Source organism: Chaetodon auriga, chromosome 7 (genome assembly GCF_051107435.1).
Source record: "Chaetodon auriga isolate fChaAug3 chromosome 7, fChaAug3.hap1, whole genome shotgun sequence".
Lineage (NCBI taxonomy): Eukaryota > Metazoa > Chordata > Actinopteri > Chaetodontiformes > Chaetodontidae > Chaetodon > Chaetodon auriga.
In genome coordinates, this window is record NC_135080.1 from 27,525,991 (window position 1) to 27,545,000 (window position 19,010).

The window sequence follows — 19,010 nt, forward strand, 5'->3', positions numbered from 1 at the left end:
ATGTCATCAGCATACTGGTGACAGGAGATGTCACAAAAGATGCTGATAATCTGTCATAGCGGTAACATGTATATGGTTAATATAATGAGTCTCAAGACCGATCTGGGGCACACCACCTCACAAAGCAACAGTGTCTGACAAAAGTTCAACTACAGACACTGACAGTCTTATGCATAAGAAAGGAGGATAACCACTCTGATGCAGTCCTAGAAATGCCCACCAGGTGATTTAATTCATGGATTAGAATGTGGTGGTCAATGGTATGGTATTCTGTGCTAAGATCCAAAGATCAAACTGAACAATTTCCAGCACCTGCCGCCTTGAAAATATTATTAGATTCCTGAAGGACAGCTTAATGTGTGGAGTACACTTTGTGGAAACCACACAGAAAGTTATCAGACACCCTGTGTTGTTCCAGTATTTGAACAAATTGCTTTTCAACGAACTTTTCTAAAATTCTGGAAAGGAAAGGGAGTTTAAAAATTGGCCTGTAGCTCTTTGACAGGGAGGGGTTCAGGTTGTGTTGATAATTTCTGCAACCCATCAAGCACTGAATCAAGCAAAGAGGCTATAATGTTTGTAGGTCTGTTTGTTTCTTTTCTTGCACTTGCTTTGTAAAACAAACAGCCAGTGGTGGTGCTGATTCAGTAGTTTGTAAGCTGTAGGTTCCCTGGTACACAGACCTCTTTGGCTGTCACAGTCCATCCAGCAGCCCACCCTGCCGACTTCCATCTTTTCCACCCTGCCTTGCCCAGAGAGAGAGCTGCGATAGCCGGAAATGTTGGTGTGTTTACAAGGGATTCCAAGCTCACAATCTGATGAATCAGCAGTGCCACTAACTGTTTATTCCACAAACCAACCACACGAAAAACAGAGACAACCAGAGAATACAGTCTCAATGCTTGACTCAAACTGTTAACTCCTAGACCTTCCTTCCGTAGTCTTTAGCTGGGTTTCATCTAAACTGGGTTGGAAAAATTCTAGACATAGTTTCTTCAATAAAGGTTGAACAATAGCTTGCTTAAAATAAATGAAAAAACACCCTGATGAAAGAGAGCAATTTATAATATTGACTACACATGGGGGCGGCACGGTGGCGCAGCAGGTAGTGCGCGTGCCTCACAGCAAGAAGGTTGCTGGTTGGACCGCTGGGTGGGGCAGGGCCTTTCTGTGTGAAGTTTGCATGTTCTTCCCGTGCATGCGCGGGTTCTCTCCGGGCACTCCGGCTTCCTCCCACAGACCAAAAACATGCTCATTAGGTTAATTGGTCTCTAAATTGTCCGTAGGTGTGAGTGTGAGTGTGTGAGTTGTCTGTCTGTGTGTCTGTGTATGTAGCCCTGCGATCGGCTGGCGACCGGTTCAGGGTGTACCCCGCCTCTCGCCCATTGCTAGCTGGTATAGGCTCCAGCCCCCCGCAACCCCGAAATGGGATGCGCGGGTATAGAAGTTGAATGAATGAATGAATGACTACACATGGACCAGGAGTAAGTATTAAATGATTGGAGTGTGTCCACATTTCTGTTCTTTTAAATAATATAGCTAACAAACACCATAGAAAAATGTGTTAGCTTACTTGTGAAACAAGCATGTCTCATATGGCAGGATGGCTCAGAGTCCAATGTAAAGCAAATGTCAAATATAATCATTAGTCACTGAGCCATCAAATTCACTATCTATACCATGTGTAAAAACAAGATGAAGAGTGTGCCCACCCATGTGTGTACAGCCAAATATGTGTTGCCTAAAATCAAAGGAGCCAGTGAGGTTGAGATCTATGAAATCTGATTTTTTAAAAAAGGAGCAGATTGGGCCAGGTCATCTGCAAATTAAAATATAATTGATAATAACTTGATATTATGCATTCTACATCATCTATTTTAACCAACCTACACCATCATGTTATGCTGTGATATGCCTTATTGCATTCTATCTTTACCTGTGTTTTGTTTTTCATTGTCTTCATTCCATCTTATTTTACATTCACTTTTTATCTGTTTTTATGTCCATCCTGTTATACGCTGGTCTCTGGGCAATATTGGGTTGTGCCCTATAGCAGATAAGACCCACAGTGAGATTGCATCCATGAGAAGGTGTTCTGAGGTGGCTGTGAAATGCCTGCTTCGGTGTAATTAAGACCTGTGATGAATCAGTATTTGTAGAGAAGGAAAAAGATTCTGTTGTGTCTGAGAACCACAGGAAGCTACTTCTAGGAGTAGCTTACTTCTACTTTATTTTTACCTAGTTTTTAATGTTTTATTGTGTGGTTTTAAGCATTGTCTTTATTTTATTTGCATCTTTATTTCAATCTTATTTTATATAAATTTTTATCTGTTTTTATGCCCATTCCCTGTCTTTTTTATGTAAAGCACCCACTTGGTGCATATGATTCCTTTCTTGTAAGGCACTTTGAGATGCAATTCCTGTATGAAAGGTGCTATATAAATAAAGTTTAGTCCGCAATGTCTTTGATAGCTGACGTAGTTGTCTAGGTTAGCTTAGCAACCAAACTTAATACACCAGTCAAGCAGTAGTTGGGACAGAAAGCGAATTGCAATCTGATCAATCTAAGATCAATCCAATCAGTGGGTTAAAAACATTTAAAGAATATCTTAAAAGCAACTGACAACACTAAGAACAAACCCTGCTGCTATCCAGGAACTATCATCAGGCTGAATGACCAAAAAAAGTGAATGACCTCAAGATAAGACTAGAATTCTAATACAACAACACAGGCAAGACAAAACCCCCTCATTGTAAACTGAGGTGTTCAAAGAGTCACAAGTAATCGCAAGATCCTAGTTATAAGTCATTGGCAGACAGAGTGACATAAACTTACAATGACAGTGAGGATGTGCTGGGCACAGGCCTCGTGGTCCAGCCTCTGAGCAGTGTAGATGGTGCCCAGGGTTGGGTGAATACGGAACAGACGCATGCTATTAGGGTCTATGGAGCTCTGCAGAGAGAAGGTCAGCCGGTGGTGTTCATCACGATCTGATGCCAGAACCTGGACCACCTCAGTGTCAGGTGGCGTGTCTTCAGAAATAGTGACCTCATAGGTTGTTTGGGAGAAGATGGGAGCGTTGTCATTGTTGTCCATAACAGTGACATGAACCTGGAACATTGACAAAGACAAGGAAAGCAATGAAAGATGTCATTGCAAGAGTTATATTATCCTACTTTTGATTAGCTTTAATTTTGCAGATATTTTCAGAATAAACATTTTATGTTGGCGGTGGACATTTTGATTGAACATATCACATTGAAAACAATGCAGGCAGCTTTACATTTCCTACAAAACATATTTGCTAATACAGATTAGTTGTATATAAACTTAATTTGTAGGAGGCAGGGCTTGGGAGTCAGTTATCCGGAACTTTAGTTTTTCTCATGACTGACTCCTTTTCAGAACAGTGGGCAGACAGTTTCAGGGGGGTTTCTAGTTTATGAATCTCACTAAATTCCACCAAAAATTGATTCAGATGTTTTTGTACAAAAGCAGGAAATTACAGTTTGAAGCTTTTGTTTGGTCTTTCACTGTTGTTATTACAACTCAGTTTGACTAATTCCTTGCTGTATCAGCCTCTTGAGGGCTGAGCCTCATGGACTCTGGTGGAGCTTCTTAGCCCCACTCTCCTGTTCACGACCCTCTGCTCATCCTCCACTCAGCCGCTGCCAGCTTTTCCCGCCAGTGCTCTGCCCACACCCTACTGCACTCACCCTGCATTGACTGTCAGCCAATCTGTGACCAGCCTGCTCTGCTACCACACACCTGTTTCTCATCTGCTCATTTTCCCCTCAGTATTTATACCAGTCAGTGTGCCTTTGTTATTTGCCAGATTGTTTTTTGTGCTTATGCCTGCCTCGTATCCCGCCTGTTTTCTTGTTCTGCCTATTGGATTTTTGACCTGTTTACGTGGTTCGTGTTTTTGTCTGACGACTCTGTACCTCTGCCTGATCATCCTGTGTTCTGGTATCGACCCTAGCTACGGACTGTACTCTGCTCTGCCTTAAGAACCCAGTAAACTTCCAGCTTTTGCATTATATCTGTCTCTGCCTTGTGATTCTGCATGTGGATCCTCTCTGATCTGTGACATGTATGTACTACCCCCACAGGGATATAAAAGGTTGCTGTGCACAACCAATTTACCCTCTTTGAAAAGTTCATAAGCATAAAATTTCAGATCCAAATCAAGTATTTCAATTCTGCAATCAGTGTTCACTCCCAGAGGCAAAGTACATTTCTGTGGCGCTTTCATGTAGATGTAGACTTCAATGAACTTTGACACATAATTTAGTGGTGTTAAGAAATGCACAGGTCTTAACAACAAGACTCTCTTGGGGTCATTAGAATTATATAAGAGAGCATATGCTAAAAATAATAAACACAGCTGAATAAGTGTCATTGTGCAGACCGCAGAGAAGTCAAGCAGCATGTTTGTGGCTTGCGTATGTCATGACTCATGGAAAGTTCCTGAGTCATAGGTGACTGGTAATGAAGCCCAGCATGAGTCAGGAAAATACAGAAGGAGAAGCAGAGACAGACAAGTAGGGAGGCATACAAAAGAGACAGAAAGACAGGAAATGAGAGACATAAGAGTAGTTTAATTTTATCAAACCCAGTGAATACTGTGGGTTGTAGCAGTATGGTGCAGCAAAGGGAAAATAGATAAGATGAAAGTAAATTAATGCACAGATCAAACCAGTGATTAAGGAAAAAAATATTAAGCATTCAATAAAGGTTTTACTTGCCACACTGTTGCTGTAAGGGGCAGAATATGTCAATGAATACATATAGTAGGGCTACATAAATAACTCAAGACTCAAATATCTCTGATGCTGAGATTCCTGACTTAAAATTCACCTCATGGTCCATATACTGCTTAAAAAAGAACCCCCCCCCCACTTACATATTTTGAAAAAAGAAGTGAGACAAAGCATCTTCATCAGAAGCTTCTGATGAATCACTGAGCTTAGCAGTATACCTACTTAATGTGAAAATGTGGCTAATTAATGTCTGTCTGCCCACTGTAGATTTTCAGGGCAAGAGTGGTAGAATGCGAGCGCTGATTCAGGTAAGTTTCCAGGGCTGAAAACCATGGGCAGCAGGACACAAGCTGCTGCTATACTTAGGAGCTAAGCAAAAGGAAACAAGGTCAGGATCTTTTGCAGTTTGGGTGGTGACAGAAACTGACATGCCAGGAGAAAGAGGAGATAGGGCTGGGCAGAGTGATTGGCAGGCTGTTGCAGGGAAGGAAGATAGAGAAGGGTGACAAATGAAAGAAACACCCAATATGAAGTGTAGGAGAAAACACAAGAAGCCCAAGTTGACTAGTCACTTCTTGTGATGTCCTTGTGGTAGCCAACGTACATGTAAGCTATGATGTAGGCTCCATAGCTTTTTCATAACCCCTTAAAGGTCCCATATTATGAAGCTTTTTCAATACATTACATAGGTCTATGAGTTACATAAAATATGCTGCCATGAGGTGCCACAGGTCACATTACCTTTACCTTCACGTATGATTGCAGTGTATGATTGCAGATAACATGCCACTGCAGATACTCATGTTATGTTATGCATAATTGGTTACAAGATGGCTGCAGCAGCTGGATGAAAGGCCTCCATGCATGATTGACCATCCAGGTTAAGCATGCAACATTTACAGGGCTGACTACAGTCCTTTACAGCTACGGGGGTAGAGCAGTGAGTTTTGTCTATAATAACCTACGTAACTTCACTGTTCATACACCATAATAAACTAAATATAGTCAGCCAATGCCACAAATTCAGATTATATTTTTTCTTGAACATATAGCCAACTTTTTACTAAGTAAATATTGTATATTGCACATTTATTCACATGAAACATTTTACAGATATACAATAAAAATTTATTGACCACAGTCATGAATATTTGTACATGGTCTGTCCTCTGCAACTGGGAGCCGATGGAGCGGTCTTCTTTACGGCCAACAACAGAACGCTGCGTGTGGCGCCTCGACATGATGATTCCTAACACGATGCTTTTGATAACGAAATGGCCAATCTCTGAGAAGGTATCTGGTGGGTGGAGAGGCACCCTACTTATGCCTCGATGGGAGGGAAAATGGAGAGGGGGCTGGTGGGTGGGAATATGTGTGCCTGCTTCTTACGTAAGAGTAGGCGCCAAATTCGATTGGTTCATTTGGGAGCTTTCAGAAATCCATATCTCACTCAAAAAAGCATGTACGGTCTTATTTCACACTCTGTGTGCATGTTGCAGCACCAGAGACCCAAAATAACACCCCAAATCCCAGAAGAAGTGAGATTTTCATAATATGGGACCTTTAACTATAAAACTCTTGTTTGACTAGCCTGGAGGTTTTGTCAAAACCTTTGTTGACACTACTTGAGTGTCAGTTCACAGAAAATTGGCTGTGCTTGAAAATGTCAAGATTAATAGTGTGTGTTTATGTGTGTGTGTGTGTGTGTGTGTGTGTGTGTGTGTATGTGTGTGTGTGTGTGTGTATGTGCACGTGTGTTGGGGGGTAGGGGGATTCCTCATGTCATTCTTCACTCTCTCTTAAAATATCACATGCTGTGTGTGTGGCTGTGTGTGTTTGTGTGTCTCAGACAATATTAACATAGAGCACACAGTATTTCATAATAATGCATTAATAATAATATCATTCAGAATAGTGTGTGTGACTATTGACTTCTATGACGGTATGTCTCATAATTGAAAGAATAATTCTGTCTAGTTATCTGACTACTCGTGTATCTTGCCTCAATTAACTTGGTGAGGATATCTTATGATAAACTGATAATGTATAATGTCTTTATATTTATATTTATATTTATAATGTCTTCAGACAAAGTACTTTACAATTTTACCCCTCAATCACACATTGATTTCAGCAGAGTTGCCATGCAAGGCACTGGCCTGCACAATGGAAGCAAGTTGAGTTTCAGTGTCTTGCCCAAAGACACTTTGGCACATGCACAGGAGGGGTCGGGGATTGAATTACTAACGCTATTATTTTGGTAATCATTTATTCTACGAGGAGAAGACTTGGCTGCATTGGCTACATCAAACAGGCTATTTTAATTTGTTTTTTTTTAATATTTTATGCTGGATCTGGAATTAGTAGCAAGCTAAACATGTGCTACTGGAGTAATGAGAAGCATCTTCCTGCAATTAGGACCAGGGATAATGTAATGACAGCATAGCCAGCTACTTGTCTGGCTGATGAAGTGCTTATGCTATTTCTTACCAACATTTGTCTTTTTTGATTCGGTCTTGGTACTCCCTTGAGGAAGCATCAAGTAGGCAGGGGGACTGTTTGTCACAGCTCAATGAATGCTCTCTTTCGTTGTCCTACCTGACAATAGCAACCTCAGCATCCCTCCTCTTCTCCACCATGTTTGTCCTGACTGTGCTCTGGAGAGAGCACCTGATTGGTCAACACTCAAGAACATGTTGTCGGAGATGTCACTCTAGGCATGTCAAGACAATAAAATTCTGACAGGCTGGACTTTTTGTCGGGTTGTCATGGGGCATCACAGACGCTGCACGACAGGTCGTTTAGCATGTCACACTACAGGGGTATAAATGCTGGACTGTTGTTCATGATCAACCGTGACGCTATTAATTTGTTGGCCACAACAAAATCATCTCAAAATCAGGCTAGATTCATGTAGTCTGATCCTAGCATAAGTTGGATGGTGGGGATGTGGAATCGCATTGATGAAAAAGACTAATTTTGAGTGTCATTGGAGCTCTAAAACATGATACACTAGATGAGCTGCAAGGACAGATGCACGTGGATAAAGTTAATGCTCTTGAGTGGAGTTTGGATGCTCAACAAGCAGCTCTCACAAGACCACATTCTTACAGAGACAATGTTATGCAAGCAAGTTTTGTGGTGAGTGAACTAATAGCTAAGAAGCTGGAACCTCATTCAGAAGAAGAATTTGTAAAGGAGTGCCTTGTTGTTGCTGTTGAGCTGCTAGCAGCAGACAAAGGAATATTGTTGCAAAGTGCCAGTTTGTCTCAAATAATTCATAGAGATGAAGGGAAGAACCTGACATGGAAACTCAGCGATAGCAAGTATCTGTGAGATTTGTCATTTGTGGTGGATATTATCAAGTATCTCTCAGAGCTGAATCTCAGGCTCTCAGCTCTCTGCTTTCAAATTTGAAATCATTTGAAGTGAAATTAAAGCTGTGGCAAGTGCAACTGGAAAGGGGGAAACACTATGTATTTCCATACTCTCCAAGAACAAGAACCTTCTATGACATCTCAATATGCTGGCCAATCACCATATTTCATGTTTGTTCAGACTCTCAGTGGTATTGGATGCCCATGTATAACTTCTACTGAAGGGCTAAATAGCACTGCTCATTCTCTGCTCAGAAAAATCTTTGTATTTAGTAATGTGAGTCATTTTGATTCATGGACAATGTTTTAAGACTATTTCAGAATGAGGGGACTGGGCTAGCACTGAAGCGGTGCTTGATAGAATTCACTTAATGTGTCTGTTGGTTAATGCATTGCTCAAATAATTAATTATTATGTTTAATACTGTTTTCACTTATTCCTCCCAATTTACCCTCTACTAATCCACTGGAGCAGTGACATGGACACGTTCTTCCTCAGTGGCATCTGATGCATTAGCATTTGAAGTTCTTCCAAAAACAGCTACACGAGGTATAATTGTATACCACCAAACAATGAAAGGTTGGTGAAATAATAGTTATGTGGTACCTGTGTGTATGCAGTGTTGGTGCCGTCTGTGGCCTGCACTGTCAGGTTGTAGAGGGAACGCTGTTCAGCATCCAGAGGCTTGGCGATAATGATGGTGCCCACCGCCTTCTCTATGTCAAACACACTGTCGCTGTTCCCCCCTGCTCCACACAAGGAAGGTCAGACAGGAGAAGCACACACTGTAAATCTTACAGAAATACTCAACATACTCACCAGACAGCACACCAGTTATGATGGATATGTGAATATACATGCACACAAACCAGACAGTTGTATTTATAGTCCAATGGTTTTCAGTCATGTGCAACCATGTGCAGAAATGTCCTTACATTTATTTAAATATGTCATACCCAGTAGTAAATTTTGCTGTTTTGCATACAAGGTGTATACTCTTAGTTGGGGAACTGAGTGACTACATCGATCAGACAGACTTCACATCACATGACTGGACACCACTGCTGCACATACATTGATTTGCCCTTGAGTGTGTGATGGTGTAGAGGTGGGAGGGAGGGAAGGATGCTCCCTCAACACACACACACACACACACACACACACACACACACACACACACATACAGAGACATATATATCAGCTGCACACAGTCCTGCAAAGATCACAGGAATGCAATGAAGTACAAGCATTGGCCATGCAAGCAGCAACAACAACACAAACTCTGTGTGTGTGTTTCTGTGTGTGTGACAGGAGCTCTCATAAAATTGGCTATATTTTTGTTTGAATTTGTTATTTTCACCTTTATTACCGAAGCACATATTACTTATGACAGAAATACAGTCATTGGAAAAGGAATTGGATTAAGTGCAGTGGACCTTGAGAAAGTCACCACCCACGACATCTCCTGACCATCAAGCCAGACCAGCTGGACCAAGACAGGGAGGAGTGCTGTGCTAGGAGCTAAATTAACTCAGCTGGGACCTAAGGCTATTCCACTATCCAACCTTCTTATGGCCAATATCGGGCCACAGGAAAATAAAGGGGATGAAATAAGACTGTAAATAAGGCTAAGTCAGCAATGGTAAATCAGAGACCACTGTGCTCACATCTTTGCAGAGACGTGGCTCCATCACAATACTGGGGGGATGGTGTCCTGCACTGGCAGAACATAAGACTTTGGTAAGACCATGGGAGGTGGAATGCATCAATGATGTTTAGTCAAAGTTGACAGCGATGTTTCCCTGATGTCAACCATATTATCTGCCAGAGAATTCACTAGCCTTTTGTATTGCTTGCTGTTTACATTTCCTCCAGATACAAATTCAAAAAATGCACTACAGGAAGTTCATCAACCAGTTTGTATTTTTATTTTATCTGGTGATCTAAATCAAACAGACTTTGGAAATATTTTACCTAAATTCCACCAGCATGTCCACATTCCCACCAAGGGAAGCAACTTGGTCAACCAGACCATGTTTCCCTGCTTCCCCTGTCTACTTCAAGCTGATTAAAATGATCAAACCATCAGAACAAACTGCTACAGAGTGGACAGATGAAGCTTTAGTATTTGTCAACAGGAGTCTTTTGAGTACAGACTACCACATGTTCAAAGATGCCACACCAGGATATATGTTGATGATGTGTTGATTACAAAGACAATAAAATCATTACCCAAGTAGAAAGTCTGGATGACTGGAGAAGTGACTTATCCAGAGTCAAAATATCTGCCTTTCCATCATGTCACAAGGAAACATACAACACTAACAGAGCAAGGCTGTAAGCTGCTATCAAGACAGCACAGCATCAACTCAGGTCTCAGCCCATCACCTATCAGCCAAGGCTGACTGTGTGTTTGTGCGTGTGTGTGCCCAGCAACATGTGCCTTGATGTCCTGTTTGTGGAGGACATTTGAAGAAGCCCACACGCCAGCCTCTATCCCAGCCACCTTTCAGTTCCGCAACATTCTGGCTCATCTCTTCAATCATAGTAATTACAGTAAATCAGCTGTGCTGAAATTGTTATGGAAACAGTCCTCCTCTGGTCCCCTACACTACTAACTGCTAAAGTGTCTGGTGAATGAACACTTCAATTGCCAGATCGATGGGGTAGTCAGTCTGCACAAATGAATAATCCACTGAACTGAAATTATTGTCACTCATTCAAGAGATTTCTGATGTAAAAAATGGGAAGTCCCACAGATTTAGACCCACACAAGCCTCTCCCCACTTGTCAGCAGAACTGTAGTCTCACAGTGAGTGATATTTTGTCTTAATGTTGCACTACTGTCATGGATGAGATGAACATTTATAGTAAGGTTAGGAGTTGAATCGCATTTTAGTGTTTGTGAATACTGTATTAAATCCAACTATTGAATGAGAAAATCCTTTTGAATCCCTTAAATAATTGAATTACTGTGGGCTCAGCTTTCAACATTAGTAAGTAAATAAAGGGGAAAAAAAGGAAAATTAAATCTTTGAGTCAGTTTTTGTTTCCCAGACAAAGACACTACTTTTGGCAGCCTAAATAATGTTCAAATCCAGAAATATTTGCAAATAATAATGACAAAGAGCAAGCAAAGATAAAAGATTAGATAATAGATTTGCAATTAGAGTTTATTCTATTGATTCAAGTTTTTATTTTAAGAATACAGTACACAATAATAAAGAAGGCCACAACAACACATTGTTTTTCTATTTTGTAATATTTAAAATAATTCTAATATATACTACTATATTACTACTCTACATGTGTAGAATATTTAGATTATTGTGACAGAATGTGAGTGCACTATCATCAGCTGCAGTGTATTTTTTTAGTATCAAAAAGACTGGGACCGCTTTGTCTAATCATGTACAAATATATATGTATGTATGTATGTATGTATGTATATATATATATATAGAGAGAGAGAGAGAGAGAGAGAGAGAGAGAGAAATTCTTTCTTTTTATTCAGCCATTAAATGATCAAAGAGAAGCAGGATTTGAGATGACCTGAATTGAGGACAACCACAGAGAGCCCAAGAGTATTTAAATAGACAATAGAGAGTTTTGAAGTTGGAGTGAGTTTGCAGAACATACTGTTAAGTGGGCTGTGCGATTTGCTGTGTGACCTCTAAATATCAATGACACACTGATGACAGAAAAAGATGATAAACCATATTGTGAAAACAAAACACTAAACTGAAATGATTGCCTGGTTACAAAATAATTAAAACACAATTCAAATCAATGTAAATTCATTTCAGATTTAGTTTTTAGCATAAAATATAGGGAAAGTCTTTATTTGTTGTCAAGTGGTTTGGGGTACCACTTCAGAGGAGGAAAATTAATAACCAAATGAATTCCCAATTAAACTGATCTCTGTCAGTACTTCAAAGGAATATAATTTACAATAATCTGCCCTAAATGAAAATTTATTAACCCACCATCTTTGAGTACAGGATAAATGAAATGACTGATAATCACACTCTAATAGTCAAAATGGAAAAAACAAGCAATATCAATTTCTGGATGACAAAGTGAACTATGCAATGAATTGGGTGGTGGTGAAAGAGTATGGTTACCTAATAGACAAAAATGTCAACTCTAAGGTACACTGGCTCTTCTAGTTCAACCTTGCAGTGAACTTGGCTCGTGAAAATAAAGAATACAAAAATCGTGTGTTAGAAGGCAAAGTTACTCTGGAGCATGTGGCAAAAGAAACAGAAACACAGCGGTTCCAGACATGGAAAAAGGGCAGAACAAAAGAAAAGAGTAACAAACGAAAAGAAAAGAAAAGAGAGTGCAAAAGGCAGTAACTGTTTTTATTTGTTGTTGTGTGTTGCTGTGGTTATAGTTGTTTATGCGCAAAGGTTGCATTTGAGTCCTCCACCATGACCCATTAAAACATTAAATAAAAATTAGTTTTAAAGTCACTTTTGGTATGCAAGCAGATTTATGGTCTAGGAGGGGGTCAGGGGGATTCAGACACAGGTATGTGAGGAGTCTGCAGTGAGAGAAGGAGTTCACAAGCATTTGGATATCCTTCTCACCTGTAATAGTAAGTATTGCAATTTATTTCCTTCATGCGTGGAAGAAACTTGTAATATAATTTCAGACATCCCTAAAGTGAACCATACCATTTCTTAACCTCGACATTTGTTGGATGTCTGGTCTGCCTTCCTCAATCCCGTCCCATCATAAAAGTCTATGCTCATGCACATCGCAAAAACCAATGGAGATGCTTTAGGTTAATGTAAGTGTAGCTATGTAGCTAGTTTAATACACTTCTATTTTCAAAGAAAGAAAACAGTAAAATGTATATTATTGGGTGGTCTTTAATGTTATTCAGGCACAGGTCTAGATGCTGTATGGTAGTAACACATCTGTCCACCACTTTGGCATGCTGAAAGTGTCTTTGGTTCTGGTACAGCACTGTTTGTGTCCGTTTTTGACCAGAAGTGACGGTCTGCTGTTGTTGTGTGTGTGGGGCTGACTTGCTGGAAGTTTTGCTCTAGACTGTCTTTTTGGTATCCCCTGATGACAAAAGCTGTTGTCTTGTATGTGCTACTTCTAACACATCATACCTGGCCCCAACAAAAACAAACAAAATCTACTGTAAAACCCAAACTAAAACAAAACCTTTCTTAAAAACTGAAACTAAACTAAAACTAAAAAAACAATCTGAAAACTAAAGTGAAGACTAAAAATTTAACTAAAGTCAAAACTAGTCAAAGTCAAAGTCAAAACTAATTAAAAATTCCACACCAGCCTTACATCAAAAACTTGTTTCCTCTAAAAGCTGAAGCTGAGACGATACTCACTGGCTGAACTTGACAGCTGTCTCACCACAGAGCATGGTGATGTCTCATCTTGCCCTGTTGTTATACATTACGAGACTGGAAAAATGGAAGAAGTGTGATAACAGAGTTGGTGGCACGGTGGAAACACAGTCGCCTCAGGTCCCAGGTTTGATTCCCGCTGTGGGCCTGAGGTATCCTCCATGAAATATACCCCCACTAAAAACACGCAAGAAAATCACCACCTGACCAATGGTGACAGAAAAAGAACTGGGTCCCCACTGGCAGCCCACCACTCCTAGTCTGCCGCGGAGGAGGGACGGACAATGGATGGATCAAATGCGGAGAAATAATTTCACGAAGCATGGCGTGAGCGTGTCCTATGCATGTAGTGTCATAAAATAAAGTACGTTTCTTCTTCTTAACCTCTTCCACCCCACGAATCATATTTAATGTCTCTTTTGTATCCTCTGTGGCAGTTATGTAAATAAATGATAAATAACAGTTCAGTGTCCTGATTAGAGAAAATAATGGATGAGGCAGATGATAAAAATACTGAAATATGTAGTAGGGTGTCCTGTCCATCGAGACCATTTCTACTGTATAGCCTGACAACACCGGAGAAGCTTTATGATGCTTATACTAAAAAGAAAAGAAAAATAAAACCACGAAAGTCACTTTGTTTAATCCTCACTTTTCAAGTCACAGTTTTACAGGCTTATGGCAAAGTTTTGGATTGCACTGGAGATAAACATGTTCTGAGTTTTGGCACTGGAGTCTACGGACGCATATTGCTGCCACACCGAGGAAAAAAAGGGGGCTCAGTATCACGTAATTACGTGAAAAGTTTATTGTTATGACAATATCTTTTTCACGTGAATCTGCATCATGAAAACCACATTAGTTACTAGCTGTTCCTGCTTCACTGTAACTATAGATGAACAGACTACTCTCAACTGATTTATTGTAATACTGAAGAAAAGGTCTAAATATGTAGATTATGAAGGGAGGTCTGAATTTTTAGGAATTATCTTTTCAATTTTTACTTTTTTTTTTTTTTATTGTTTTCACATTTGTCTCTGGTGGACACACTTACATAGTTGAGTACTAGCAGGAAGTTGTTGCTAAGTTGCTGGGTCCAGCAGCATTTGTATGGTTTGATGTTGAGAGTGGAGTTAGAAGCTGAGAAGAAATGTGTGACTTTTTATGCAAATAATGTCAGTCTGGTTTAAAGGGTTAAACAGCTAGTTGATACAGAAAAAAAGACTGGCCTACAGTAAGAGAGCCATTAAAGTGTGAGATACAACTTTAATTAAACAATCCCAATATAAAGTTTTAATGAACACTATTTTCCATGATTACTGTATATAAAGGTTGAAGATGCACCCATGTGTTTATATTAGCGTGGGTGGACATCTGTGTGAGCGGTTTCTTAACAGTTGAGTGTCGGTGTGTGTAGGCACTGTGGACCAGGCTGAGGCTGATCTGTGATCCAGTCTGATCACTGATGTCTGTGTGTCTGTCTGACTCAGCCTGCTGGGTGGACAACAAGCAGCTTCAGCTCTAAATGGATCACTGATGTGTGTTTTGAGGATGACGTGAGCATGCATGTTCTGTATGTGTTTGCAGTTCTGAACATGTTTATATTTCTGTGTGTGTGCAGAATGTTTAACCTGTCCTCAATCACACAGATGATTTACCTTCTGTGCTCATCAATCTATAATGTTTGTTTCTGAGGTAAACTGCTCAGCCACTACTGCTTCCTCTTTCTCTCTATCTGATCTTACGGACAGCATCAGCTTCTTTTGAGACATTTCTGGTATCCATCACTTGTCAGATTCACCGAACAGATATGCTACATTTTTACAAATGGAACAAAGTAGACCATCTCTGAGAAACACATTCCATATACATCCAGAGGCGACCTCCTGAATTTTCATGACAAGTATGTTTTTTTTTTTTGTTTTTTTTTTACCCTGGTGGCTCAGCAAAGTGTAATCACACATATCTCAGAGCTGGTGTGATCTAAACGTATGGACACTTCAGCATCATGTGCTGCTGAGGCCTTGTGTCTAGTTTGAATTCAGGGTTACTCTACAACTTTATTTAATTTTTCAACTAACAAAATAAACCACTCTCCTTTTTTTCTTCTACTCATCAATTAAATTTTCTTACTTATTATCATTTCTTTTCTGCTTATTTGTTTTTTTCCTCCATTTGACCCCTTCCCCACATATGCTTCAAGTTACTCTTTGTATATTCGGCATCAGCACCTCCCTCTGTAACAGGACCCTGGACTTCCTGACCAACAGATCCACCAGTCTGTTAGGTTAGACAACCACACCTCCACCACCCTGACCCTAAACACTGGCATCCCACAGGGCTGTGTGCTGAGCCCTCTCCTCTACTCCCTCTTCACCCACAACTGTGCCTGTGTATGGCTCCAACTCCATCATCAAGTTTGCAGATGACACCACATAGGTCTGATTAACAACGACGACAACAATGATGCCCTGAAGAGGGGCATCAGGGAAGCTAAACATGCTCACAAGCTACGGATGGAGGAGCACTTCCAAAGCAATGCTGACCCCCGCCGCGTGTGACATGGCATCCAGGCCATCACAGACTCAGCCAAAAAAGACAGCCCCATCAACCAGCAAGGCCTCCTTCCCTGATGAGCTTAACAACTTCTACTCTCGCTTCAACCGGGATAACAAACAACCAGCCATCAAAACTGCTCCCCAACCAGATGAAGAGCCACTCACACTCTCAACTTATGATGTGTGTTCTGCACTCAGCAGGGTGAACGTCCGTAAGGCTGCTGGTCCTGACAGCATACCCAGCCATGTGCTCAAGGCCTGTGCAGAACAGCTGGCTGGGGTCTTCACTGACATCTTCAACCTGTCACTGGCCAAGGCAGCAGTCCCCATGTGCCTCAAGACCACCACCATCATGCTGGTACCGAAGCAGTCAGCTGCAGTGGGGCTTAATGACCTTTGCCGCCACTGCACTCACCCCCACCACCTGGACAACAGCAACACCTACGCGAGGATGCTGTTCATCAACTTCAGCTCAGCATTCAACACAGTCATCCACTCCAAGCTGGTCAACAAACTCAAGTGACCTTGGCATCAGCACCTCCCTCTGCAACTGGACCCTGGACTTCCTGACCAACAGATCCCAGTCTCTTAGGTTAGACAACCACACCCAATGACCCTGGGCTTTGTGCTGAGCCCTCTCCTCTACTCCCTCTTCACCCACGACTGCATGCCTGTGCATGGCTCCAACTCCATCATCAAGTTTGCAGACGACACCCTGGTGATAGGCCTGATTAACAACAACAACGAGTCAGCCTACAGGGATGAGGTTCAGCAGCTGGCGATGTGATGTGCCGACAACAACCTGACCCTCAACACCAAGAAGACCAAGGAGCTCATCGTGGACTACAGGAAAACTAAAGGCTGCAGTCACATCCCCATTCACATCGACGGGGCTGAGGTTGAACATGTCTCCAGCTTCAAGTTCCTGAGCGTCCACATCTCCGAGGATCTCTCCTGGACCCTAAACTTCTCCATCCTGATAAAGAAGGCTAGACCTCTACTCCTCTACTTCCTGAGGAGACTGAAGAAAGTTAACATGGCTTGTCAAATCACTGCACCATCAAGAGCATCCTGAGTAGCTGCATCTCAGTATAGTGCGGCAGCTGCACAGCCTCCCAGTGGAAGGCCCTGCAACGGGTGGTGAAAAAACAGTCAGTACATCACTGGTGCCCAGCTAACTGTCATCGAGGACCTCCAGCGCAAGCAGTCTCTAAGAAGGACATCAGCAGAGACAGTTCCCACCCCAACCATGGACTGTTGCACCCCTTGCCATCTAGTAAGAGGTTCAGGAGCCTCCGTTCCTGCACCAGCAAGCACAGGAACAGTTTCCTCCCCAGAGCTGTTATCCTGCTGTACTCCATCCCCCAGCAGCCCCCCATCCAACCCCCATCACCCTCCCATGGTCACTGACACCCCCCTCTTACCACCCCATTTGTTGATGACAATAAAGTTGAATGTAATCTAATCTAAAATCTTATCTAAATTCACATTGTGAATTGCTGGGTGCGAGGTGTGGCATGCAGGCTGCTGGGTACTGGTAGCTAGAAACTGAACACTGGGTGCTGGGTTTAAAGTATGTGTGCTGGTTGTTGTGGGTTGAGTTTTGTTCTCTGATTGCTGGGTATTTAGACACTGCTTGCTGGTTGATTGGTGTTCCTTCTGGGTGGTGGAGGATGTTCTGTGCTTCTTCAGCCCCAAACCCAGTACCAAACAGTCAAGTGCAGCCATTAGTTAACTTGTGGGTCAGTAGATCAAAGGGGATTTGCGTGCATGTGTGAAAAGTGCTACGTGAAGGCATGTGTTAATTCCATTGGAACTGTATGTACAGGTGTTGCTAACAGCAAGTTGTTCAACAGAGCTGTCAAGGAGGTAACCCAAAGATTGTTGCCATGTGAGCAGATAAAAAGGTTGTGAAACCTTTTTACCAAAGCTTCATCCCTTCAATTAACCTTGGCTGCAATGTTGCCTATTCATGTGAAATGCACAAACACAAATACACACAAACACACACATCCACTCAGGCTGAGCTTCTGTGTGGTTTATTCCCCTCAGTAAACCACCTCCAATCAACCAATCATAGGAACAGGTCAGCAGTACTGATGAGAAGCACAGGGGTGCACAATGAGCGTCAACAAAAAAGGTGAGGAAAAGGAAAGGAAAGGAAGTAGAGACAGCAGCAAAGAGCAGTAGTGGAACTTTGAAGCGAGATACCTTCTGAAGAACAGTTCCTGCCACAAGCGCTCTGCAGAATATAGAACATCTCACGGAAAGACCTGGGACCTTCCAGGAATGGAGCATTGTGGAGAGAGAGGAGAGAGAACATGAGACAGGAAGGACAGACAGGACTGAGGGAGGCAGACAGGACAGGAGGATGACGTGATGAGCAAATGAGAGGAGACAAAATGAAAAGATAGGACAGAGAAAGCCACTTCTTCAGATGAGCTAAGCCTCTGAAGATATTTTTCATGGGATGGAGTCTACTGAAAGTAAGTTTTACTCTTTTTGGTTTAGTACTGCTACACTGACTCATGGCTGTATTGATGCAACCCCTTGGATCAACAACAACATCAGACTACAAAGAAAAGAATATAGGAAGGCTAAACGTAGATGAAAAAGCTAATTTCTTATCTGTTTTCATAGGTAAGTTCAATGGTCTGAGGTCCAACTCCTGAAGCTGGTTGATTGTCATAAAATCTTTGACAAATTTCAAACTGGGTTTTGTTACAGGCATAGTGCTGAGACCACCACTACTGAGAGTAACCAGTGATATTCTTATTCATGCAAACAAAGGCGAATACTCCATTCTCATCTCAATTTGACAGCAACTTTTGACACCATTGATCATGCTATTTAACTTAATTGGTTGCATAACTGTGTTGGCATTTCACTCAAATGGTTTCTAAAAACACATTTTAAAGGCAAGCCTTTTC

At 41.5% G+C, this 19,010-nt stretch overlaps 1 protein-coding gene across 12 annotated transcripts in view; it reads right to left on the reverse strand.

Moving 5' to 3' along the window:
• LOC143323080 (protocadherin Fat 3-like) overlaps positions 1–19,010 on the reverse strand; it is a 244,803-nt gene that overhangs the window by 82,444 nt on the left and 143,349 nt on the right. For 7 of the 12 annotated variants that reach the window (XR_013077385.1, XM_076734698.1, XM_076734689.1 and 4 more), the window contains 3 exons: positions 18,292–18,360; positions 8,748–8,890; positions 2,837–3,112 (listed from right to left, as the gene is read on the reverse strand). Coding sequence is in view for 11 of the 12 variants with exons in the window: in XM_076734698.1 (XP_076590813.1) it covers positions 2,837–3,112; positions 8,748–8,890; positions 18,292–18,360 (488 nt within the window). In the remaining variant the exon portion in view is untranslated. The remainder of the gene's footprint in view (positions 1–2,836; positions 3,113–8,747; positions 8,891–18,291; positions 18,361–19,010) is intronic. The other 5 variants (XM_076734696.1, XM_076734694.1, XM_076734693.1 and 2 more) reach the window with 2 other exon arrangements.